General features: G+C 46.5%; 1 protein-coding gene across 2 annotated transcripts; it reads right to left on the minus strand.

Moving 5' to 3' along the window:
* Nucleotides 1-4,967: 4,967 nt before the first annotated feature.
* LOC100672671 (CD209 antigen-like protein A) lies at nt 4,968-9,747 on the minus strand. Of its 2 annotated transcripts, none has more exons than XM_023540494.2 (8): nt 8,010-9,747; nt 7,780-7,900; nt 7,581-7,667; nt 7,210-7,272; nt 6,741-6,818; nt 6,337-6,488; nt 5,770-5,882; nt 4,968-5,414 (listed from the first exon to the last, which is right to left on the minus strand). In XM_023540494.2, the coding sequence occupies exons 1-8, from the start codon at nt 8,034-8,036 to the stop codon at nt 5,273-5,275; spliced, it is 783 nt and encodes a 260-aa protein (XP_023396262.1). In that variant the 5' UTR covers nt 8,037-9,747; the 3' UTR covers nt 4,968-5,272. The 2 variants fall into 2 exon arrangements, with proteins under 2 accessions (XP_023396262.1, XP_003421357.1); XM_003421309.4 differs by having other exon boundaries at nt 7,780-7,851; nt 8,010-9,744.
* Nucleotides 9,748-10,452: the final 705 nt, after the last annotated feature.

Genomic DNA, 10,452 nt, shown 5'->3' on the forward strand with positions numbered 1-10,452 from the left:
TATTCAGAGACCGGCAGGGTCACCCATGGCAGGCCGGTTTCAGCTGAGCTTCTAGACTAAGACAGACTAGGAAGAAGGACTTGGCAGTCTACTACTTCTGAAAAGAATTAGCCAGTGGAAACCTTGTGAATAGCAGCCCCCAAAGATAGCCATGTATTAATCCTTGGAGCCTGCTAATATGCTATGCTACATGGCAAGAGGGAATTATGGTTGTAGATAGAATTAAGGTTGTCAGATAATTAGCTGATCTTAAAATAAAGAATATCTGGATTATCCAGGTGAGTCCAATGTAATCACAAGTATTCTTTAAATGTGTGAGATGGAGGCAGAAGGGTAAGTGTCAGAGTGATGCTATATGAGAATGACTCCACCTGCCATTGCTGGCTTTGAAGATGGAGAATAGGAACACAAGCCAAGGAATGCAAGCAGCCTCCAGAAACTGGAAAAGGGCCTCCATAAAGGAATGCAGCCCTGCCAGCACCTTGATTTTAGCTCAGTGAGACCTATTCCAGACTGCTGACTCCAGAACTGTAATATAGTAAATTTGTGTTGTCTAAAGCCATTAAGTTTGTGGTAACTTGTTACGTCCTAAAAAGTTGGACTATATGAAGAAAAGTGTGGCATCGGGATTGGAGGAAGACTCATTAACAGCCTTCGATATGCAAATGACACAACCTTGCTTGCTGAAAGTGAAGAGGACTTGAAGTACTCACTGATGAAGATCAAAGACTACAGCCTTCAGTATGGATTACACCTCAGCATAAAGACAACAAAAGTCCTCACAACTGGGCAAATAAGCAACGCCATGATAAATGGAGAAAAGATTGAAGTTGTCGAGAATTTCATTTTGCTTGGATCCACAATCAACACCCATAGAAGCAGCAGTCAGGAGATCAAAAGACACATGCATTGGGCAAATCTGCTGCAAAGGACTTCTTTAAAGTGTTGAAAAGTAAAGATGTCACTTTGAGGACTAAGACCTGACCCAAGTCCTGGTATTTTCAGTCTCCTCATATGCGTGGGAAAGCTGGACAATGAATAAGGAAGACCGAAGAAGAATTGATTCCTTTGAATCATGGCGTTGGCGAAGAATATTGAATATACCAGGGACTGCCAGAAGAATGAACACATCTGTCTTGGAAGTACAGCCAGAATGCTCCTTAGAAGCAAGGATGGCGAGACTTTGTCTCATGTACTTTGGGCAAGTTATCAGGAGGGACCAGTCCCTGGAGAAGGACATTATGCTTGGGAAAGCAGAGAGTGAAAAAGAGGAAGACCCTCAACAAGATGGCTTGACACAGTGACTGCAACAATGGGCTCAAGCATAACAACGACTGTGAGCATGGCACAGGACTGGGCAGTGTTTCATTCTGTTGTATATGGGGTCAGAGCCAACTCAACAGCACCTAAGAACAACAATTTGTTACTGCAGCAATAGTTGTTTACTGTCAAGTCAATTCTGACTCACGGCAACCCTATATGACAGAGTAAGAACTGCCCCATGGGGTTTCCTAGGCTGTAATCTTTATGGAAGCAGGTCACCAGGTCTTTTCTCCTGCTGACCCAATGGTGGGTTTGAACTTACAATTTTTCGATTAACAGCTGAGTACTTAACCATTGTGCCACTAGGGCTCCTTGAGAACTAATAACACACCTAATTCAATGTTTGGGGCAATTTTATAGAACATGTTGTTGTTGTTGTTAGGTGCCGTCGAGTCGGTTCCAACTCATAGCCACCCTGTGCACAACAGAACAAAACACTGCCCGGTCCTGCGTCATCCTTATAATCGTTGTTATGCTTGAGCTCATTGTTGCAGCCACTGTGTCGATCCACCTCCTCGAGGGTCTTCCTCTTTTCCACTGGCCCTGTACTCTGCCAAGCATGATGTCCTTCTCCAGGGACTGATCCCTCCTGACAACATGTCCAAAGTATGTAAGATGCAGTCTTGCCATCCTTGCTTCTAAAGAGCATTCTGGTTGTACTTCTTCCAAGACAGATTTGTTCATTCTTTTGGCAGTCCCTGGTACATTCAATATTGTTCACCAACACCACAATTCAAAGGTGTCAGTTCTTCTTCGGTCTTCCTTATTCATTGTCCAGCTTTCACATGCATATGATGCGATTGAAAATACCATGGCTTGGGTCTGGCGCACCTTAGTCTTCAGGGTGACATCTTTGCTCTTCAACACCTTGAAGAAGTCCCTTGCAAAAGATCTGCCCAATGCTATGCGTCTTTTGATTTCTTGACTGCTGCTCCCATGGCTGTCGATTGTGGATCCAAGTAAAATGAAATCCTTGACAACTTCAATCTTTTCTCCGTTTATCATGATGTTGCTCATTGGTCCAGTTGTGAGGATTTTTGTTTTCTTTATGTTGAGGTGCAATCCATACTGAAGGCTGTAGTCTTTGATCTTCATCACTAAGTGCTTCAAGTCCTCTTCACTCTCAGCAAGGAAGGTTGTGTCATCTGCATAATGCAGGTTGTTAATGAGTCTTCCTCCAATCCTGATGCCCTGTTCTTCTCTATATAGTCCAGCTTCTCGTATTATTTGTTCAGCATACAGATTAAAAAGGTATGGTGAAAGAATACAACCCTGACGCACACCTTTCCTGACTTTAAGCCAATCAGTATCCCCTTGTTCTGTCCAAACAACTGCCTCTTGATCAATGTAAAGGTTCCTCATGAGCACAATTAAGTGTTCTGGAATTCCCATTCTTCACAAAGTTATCCATAATTTGTTATGATCCACACAGTCGAATGCCTTTGCATAGTCAATAAAACAAGGGAAACATTCTTCTGGTATTCTCTGCTTTCGTCTGACATCAGCAATGATATTCCTGGTTCCACGTCCTCTTCTGAAACCGGCCTGAATTTCTGGCAGTTCCCTGTCGATACACTGCTGCAGCCATTTTTGAATGATCTTCAGCAGAATTTTGCTTGCGTGTGATATTAATGATATTGTTCTGTAATTTCCACATTCGGCTGGATCATCTTTCTTGGGAATAGGCATAAATATGGATCTCTTCCAGTCAGTTGGCCAGGAAGCTGTCTTCCATATTTCTGGGCATAGACGAGTGAGCACCTCCAGCGCTGCATCCGTTTGTTGAAACATCTCAATTGATATTCCATCAATTCCTGGAGCCCTGTTTTTTGCCAATGCCTTCAGAGCAGCTTGGACTTCTTCCTTCAGTACCATCGGTTCCTGATCATATGCCACCTCTTGAAATGGTTGAATATCGACTAATTCTTTTTGGTATAATGACTCTGCGTATTCCTTCCACCTTCTTTTGATGCTTCCTGTGTCGTTTAATATTTTCCCCATGGAATCCTTTGCTATTGCAACTCAAGGCTTGAATTTTTTCTTCAGTTCTTTCAGCTTGAGAAACCCCAAGCGTGTTCTTCCCTTTCTTTGTACATGTCTTATAGAACTTAGCTACTGCAAATAATGAGAATGTATTATATACATATGCAGTAAACCTGGAATATTTGTAAGGTAGAAACGTGTCAAAAAAGGAAAACTCAAATACTTTCCACTAAAATGAGCAATAGAAAAGTGGTAAGACTGCACTTTGTCAAAGGCAGAAAACCTTTGAATCCCTGAAAAACAAGGCAGTACCATCGAGTTCTGGCTGTCACAGATTTCACTATACATACCTACATTAAAAACCTGTTTCCGTTGAGGCAATTCTGACTCATAGTGACCCTATAGGATAGAGTAGAACTGTTCCACAGGGTTTCCAAGGAGCGGCTGGTGGATTTGAACGGTCAACCTTTTGGTTAGCAGCCAGATGCTTAACCACTGAGTGACCAGGGCCCCCAAATATACATACACACCGTACATATACTACAAATACGTGTGTGGGGGGGTGCACACGTGCATATATATACTATACAACTCATTGTTGTTGAGTCAATTCCGACTCATGGTAACCCCATGTGTTCCAGAGTAGAACTGAGGTCCACAGAGTTTTGTTGGCTGTAGTTTTTATGGAAGCTGATCACCAGACCTTTCTCCCACAGAGCTACTGGGTGAGTTCAAACCACCAACCTTTTGGTTAGTTGTTGTGTTGTTAGTTGCCACTGAATTGATTCTGACTCATGGTGCCCCGTATGTGCAGAGTAGAACTGCTCCATAGAATTTTCAAGCCTGTGACCTTTCAGAAGCAGATTGCCAGGCCTATCTTCCTAGGCACCTCTGGGTGGGTTAGAACTGCCAACCTTTTGGTTAGTGTTGTTGTTGTTGTTAGGTGCCATCATGTCGGTTCCAACCCACAGCAACCCTATGTACAACAGAACGAAATACTGCCTGGTCCTGCACCATCCTCCCAAAAGCTGTTATGCTTAAGCCCATTGTTGCAGCCACTGTGTCAATCCATCTCATTGAGGGTCTTCCTGTTTTTCACTGACCCTCTACTTTACCAAGCGTGATGTCCTTCTCCAGGGACTGATCCCTCCTGACAACACGTCCAAAGTATGTAAGATGTACTCTTGCCATCCTCGCTTCTAAGGAGCATTCTGGTTGCACCTCTTCCAAGACAGTTAGTAGGTGAGCGCAAACTGTTTGCGCCACCCAGGGATGATATATATGTGTGTCTACACACAAACACACACATATATAACCCATTGCTGTCAAGTCAATTCCAACCCATAGCGACCCTACAGGACAGAGTAGAACTACCCCATAGGGTTTCCAAGGAGCAGCTGGTGGATTGAATTGCCAACATTTTGGTTTGTAGCCAAGCTCTTAACCCACGCACCACCAGGGCTGTCTCTCTCTCTCTCACTCTCTCTCTCTATATATGTATATATATATATATATCACAAACTGATTAAAAACTGTATCTTGGGGAAAAAAAAACACTGTAGTAGAGAAGAATATATTGAAGGAGGACAATGTCCTAGTTTATATCGAACATATTATGAAGCTATAGTAATTCAAACAGTGGCAAAGGAAGAGACAATAAGTTGAATGGGACTCATAATACAGTGTGTGTCTTTATTAAGGGGATGTCACAGGGGGCTTCAGGGGAGCTGAGACCATCAATGGTCTTCCATTGAAGAGAGGGGTCTTCCACCAATAGAACAATGGGGAGACAGGTCTCAGAGTAGGAGGGGATCTCAGAGTCTCTCTCAGGATTTCCAAAACCTCAAGTCAGGAGGAGGATGGGAATTGACCAAAGGGAAAAACAGGAGGGGGTTGGGGCTAGGTGGCAACTACCAAGGTGGCTCCCAAGCTGAGTGGACTCTGTGGACAGGGGGAGCAGTGTCCCTCAGACACCAGGGCAGGGAGTTGAGGGTTTCTCGCAGACCCAGAAGTTTTCTGCAGTACACTTGTTGTCATTCCAACCAGCAGCAATCATCTCCGCACAGTCCTCATCCCCAACATTGTTGGGTTCACCTTCAGTCCAGAAGCTGCGAACACATTCAGAGCCATGAGCCCCCACCCCAACCTACCCTGGGACAGCTGGTCCCTGGGCCTTGATGGGAAAATTTCTAGTACAAGCCAGTTGGCCGTGAAGGGGTTTAGAGGCAGGGTTTTTGCAAATGTAGGTTCAAACATCATCTCCATCAAAATCAGTTCTGTTGGGATGAAAATGCAGATACCTGGGCCCTTACCTAGACTTAGTGAATCAGAGTCCCCCAGGGAGCAGCCAGGATTCTGCATTTCTAACAAGCTCCCCAGGCAATGCTTTCCAACACCAGAGTCTGAGCACCCCTGGTCTTTTGCTTGCTCACCCCTTCCCAGCCCATTTTCTCTGGGGCTCACCTTAGCTGGAGTTTGGTGTTGTCCACCCAGTGCCAGGCACCCTCATTGTGGTGGTCGCTGAGGCCAATCCAGGTACGGGTATCTTTCCCAACAATCCAGAACTGCAGGAATCTCTGCAGGGAAAGGGGCATCAGGAGAAGACTCCCTTACCCCCACTTGTCATCTCCATCCATGAGTCCAGCATCCTCCACCTCTCACTGAATGGAAGCTCTTTCTGCAGTCTCACCTCGAGTCCCCAGTTGAGCTGTATGTGTTAATGTGTGCATGTGTGCTATGGATGTGCGTTAATGCCCACACATGTGTGGCAGTGTGTTACCTTGTGCCTTGGTTCATATGCTTGTCTGCGGAAGGATCGTGTACGATTCTCAAGTGTTCTACGCGTTCCCCTCCCACTTGACCTCCCCAAGCCTGTGATGGTCCCTCCTCCAGGAAGACTTCTCTGATTGCATATACCCCCCAAGCTGCCCATTAGGCCTCCATCTCTCAGAGGGCAGAGACGGGTGGCAGAAGGCTTTTGGTTAACTAGTTGCATGGCCCAGCCCCAGGTGGGAACAGTATGCAGCCTACCTGCTCCTCAACACTGTTGATGATCACCAGCTGGGCTCCCTGGTCCTGGCAGGCAGTGACAGAAGTGTCCCATGTTCCCCGGGTCCGGGAGAGGAAGTAGCAGCTATTCTGGAAGGACTCCCAATTCCGGGAACAGGGGTTGCACAGGCCAGCTGCAGAGGAAGGGTGGGGCGGGACAGACAGGTCACCTGACTCCGTGGGCCCCTACACCTGCATCGGGCCTTGGGAATCCTGTGCTGGGCCCAGGCCTGATATGTAACAGTCCACTCAGTGCCCCAGAAACTCATGAGAAAGATCCCAGCTCTGCCATGCCCTCCTCAGACCCATAGCCACAGAGGCGGGTCCCAGGCCCACCTATGACCCCCAGCTCCCTCCTCTTGCAGGTGTCACACCCTGGCCCTCACCCAGGGAAGCGTTCATCCAGGCCAGCTGCTGGTGGATCTCTTCCAGCTCCAATTGTATCTGCTTCTGAGGACTGGCAACTGGAAGAAGAGGACTTGCATTATGTTGGCGGTTTGCATCCACCAAGCGCTCTTTTCAGACCCCATGGGGCAGTCCTACTCTCTCCTATAGGGTCACTATGAGTCAGAATCGACTTGATGGTTCTTTTTTTTCTTTTTGGTGTGCTTTGTGCAGAGTGGGCCCCATGAGAACATTACCTATGGATTTCATAGTGACCCCAACAGACCATTTTACAGATGAGAAAACTGAGGCTCAGTGACTGACTTGCCCAACATTGCCAGCCACCAGGACTTCACATAGGGTCCAGTCTCCTCCTTTCCTCCTGCCTCCCATCCTTCACCCCTGGCTTGTTCGAGGCCACACAGCGTTGAAGCCCCTTCCCATCTAGGAACACAGTGTCCGGCCCCTTACCTGATCTTTGGTTCCCCTGATGGTCCCACGTCTCGCTCTGCAGGGCTTGGTGGATTCTGAAGACTGCAACAGAGCAGAACATTCCCCCTTTATGATCACTGATTGTATACCTGCCCCTGTGCAGAGCCCAGCTCCATCGACTCTGAGAGCCCGGACTCTCTGCGTGGGGAGATGATCTACATTTCACAGACGAGACAGGTTCACAGAGGGACAGTGACCTGCACACAGTTACACAGGAAGGCACATGGAGCCCAAACACCCAGGCCTGGTGGGTTTAGGGACTCTGGACAGAGCAAGGACCGTCCAATGAGAAAAACCCAAAGTGACCCAGAACTCCAAGCTCCCAGCCCCACAGGCCCAGCCCGACTTACCTTGGACGAGGGTGGTCACCAGGAACACAAAGACGAGGCCCAGAGAGACGAGAAGCAGGAGAGGCAAAGGAACTTGGGTCAGACACCCTGCAGGACAAGCAGAGCTGGGGGCTCAGGGCAGACCCCTTCCTTCCCCTCCTGGAGTGGCCTCCAGCTGCCCACTACCCCTGGTTCCATCCCTGAACCACCCACCCAGTACCTGGGTCGTGGGATCGTAGGAATCTAGGGTCTTTCTTCATGAATCTCTGGCCCCAGAATGTCACCTTCTCCTCTGAATGGGGCCAAATGCAACATAGCTCAACTTCAAGGTCTGCTGCAACCTGTCCCAAGACTGGAAGCTCAGACACCCCCTCCCCAAGCTGGATTCCAGATCCGGAGTCCCCCAAGACCCTGGGGCCCTGTCACCCCAAAGTCAGGGCCCAACCTCACCGTGGCTGTCTGGGTCATTGTGGTCATCCATCTCCTCCATTCTTTGCTCTTCCCTGCTCCTCTCTCGTTACCTCTTTGCTGGGCAGGAGTTTTTATTACCCACAATTCCCCTCTGCAATCCTTCTTCAAATGCTTTCCTCCCCAACTCAGGAAGAAAGACGAAGTGGGTGAGAACCCCCTCCGCCCCCGCAAAAGAAACTCAAATCTGTTGTGAGTCGATTCCGACTCACAGACCAACACACCCACTCCCGGAAAAGTGGGGGAAGGGATGAAGCGCTGACAGTGCACAGGAAAAGACCATTCAGCAGTAAATTTTGGTGCCAGAAGGCACTGGTTCCAACCCCAATCCAGCACTGGGACCTTGGCCCCATAAGACCTTCACCTAATCAGATCTTCAGTTACCTCAGCTGAAATTTCCTCACTGTGACAATAACCTTGCCTTGTACTATTCTTGTGAAGTTTAGTACAGTTTTATTTTTTTATTTTATTTTTGTTGTTGTTGAGAATATAGACAGCAGAACATGCCCCAATTCAATGATTTCTACAAGTACAATTCAGTGACATTGATTATGTTCTCCAACTTGTGCAATCATTCTCACACTCCTAACCCAATTGTTCCTCCCCGTTAACATAAACTCACTGCCCCCTAAGCTTCCTACCTAACCTTTCCAGTTGCTGTTCTCAATTTGATCCCATCCATCCTGTTGTTGTTGAGTGCTGTCAAGTTGGTTCCAACTCACAGTGACCTTATGTACAACAGAACGAAACATTGTCCAATCCTGAATCATCCTCACAATCCTTGCTATGCTTGAGCCCATTGTCACAGCCACTGTGTCAATCCACATCATTGAGGCTCTTTCTCTTTTCTGTTGACCCTCTACTTTACCAAGTATGATGTCCTCCAGGGACTGGTCCCTCCTGGTAACATGTCCAAAGTACGTGAGATGAAGTGTTGCCATCTCTATGCTCTTAAGGAGCATTCCAGTTGTACTTCTTCCAAGACAGGTTTGTTTGCTCTTTTGGCAGTCCATGTTATTTATATTCAATATTCTTTGCCAACACCACAATTCAAAGGCATCAATTTTTCAAAGGTCTTCCTTATTCATTGTCCAGCTTTCGCATGCATAAAAGGCAATTGAAAATACCATGGCTTAGGTCAGACACACCTTAGTTTTCAAGGTGACATTTTAGCTTTTGAGCCCTTTAAAGAGGTCTTTTGCAACAGACTTGCCCAATGCAACATGTCTTTTGATTTCTTGGCTGATGCTTCCGTGGGCATTGATTGTTGATCCAAGGAAAATGAAATCCTTGACAACGTCAATCTTTTCTCCATTTATCATGATGTTGCTTATCAGTCCAATTGTGAGGATTTTTGCTTTCTTTATGTTAAGATGTAATCCATACTGAAGGCTATGATCTTTGATCTTCATCAGTAAGTGCTTCAAGTCCTCTTCACTTTCAGCAAGCAAGGTTGTGTAATCTGCATATTACAGATTGTTAATGAGTCTACCTCTAATCCTCAAACAGTTGTAGAGGTTGGAATGTCCCAAGTCCGTGGATCAGGCTGGAGGCTTCTCATCTCACGTAGCTGCAGAGCTGATGAACCCAAGATCAGTGGGTCAGAAGGCAGGCTTCTGACTCACAGGCTTCAGAGGCTGATGAATCCCAAGATCGGCACGCAAGCTGCTAGCTCAAGCCCCAAGCACTGGAGGCCAGATGACAAGTCAGTTGCAGAATCTAGAGTGAATGAAAGCCCGTGAGCTTTGCCCTAAAGTTCCCATATATTGGATGCAGCCCACGCCCCCATGGAAACTCCCTTTCAATGAATGGGCTGCTCACAGAAGATCTCATCATGGAGGTGGTTACATTCTATTAGATGTCATTATGGAGGTGATTACATCATTACATATCAGCCAAACTATAACTACCAAATCACTGAGAATCATGGGCTGGCCAAGTTTACACACAACATTAACCATCACAGTGTTTAAAACACTAGAGAAATTATAGTTAACATGAACAAAAGGGTAGTTGCTCTCATAGAATATATTCTGCTGTGATGTGAGAAGGAGCTTATAAGATGACCCCAGTGGTCCCCACCTCCTGTTATTTATGGCCTGTATAATCCTCTACCCTTGAGTAACTTGCTTCTAATCAATAGTCTATCTCAATGTTGAGGAAATCTCACTTCTGTGAGCAGATTGAGAGTCTGACTTCTGTCTTGCTGAAGCCTCTTTATCCTGCTGGCTTTTGTGAAACAAGTTGCCTTGCTGGAGAGACTTATGTGACAAGGAACTGAGGACACCATCTGGCCAACAGTCAGTAAGCAACTGGGACTCTCAGCTGAAAAGCTCAAAGGGAACAAATTCTGCCAACAACCATGTGAGTTAGCTTGGAAGTGGAACTTTGTCTTAGTTATTTAGTGCTGCTGTAACAGAAATAC

Source organism: Loxodonta africana, chromosome 3 (assembly GCF_030014295.1).
Source record: "Loxodonta africana isolate mLoxAfr1 chromosome 3, mLoxAfr1.hap2, whole genome shotgun sequence".
Lineage (NCBI taxonomy): Eukaryota > Metazoa > Chordata > Mammalia > Proboscidea > Elephantidae > Loxodonta > Loxodonta africana.

What these genes read in the sequence shown, in the direction of transcription:
- LOC100672671 (XM_023540494.2), bottom strand. Translation starts at nt 8,036, where the DNA reads ATGACCACAATGACCCAGACAGCCACG. An exon ending in CAATGACCCAGACAGCCACG is followed by an intron (nt 7,901 to 8,009) that starts GTGAGGTTGGGC and finishes GTCTTGGGACAG; the next exon opens with GTTGCAGCAGACCTTGAAGT. An exon ending in GGTGACCACCCTCGTCCAAG is followed by an intron (nt 7,273 to 7,580) that starts GTAAGTCGGGCT and finishes GCTCTGTTGCAG; the next exon opens with TCTTCAGAATCCACCAAGCC.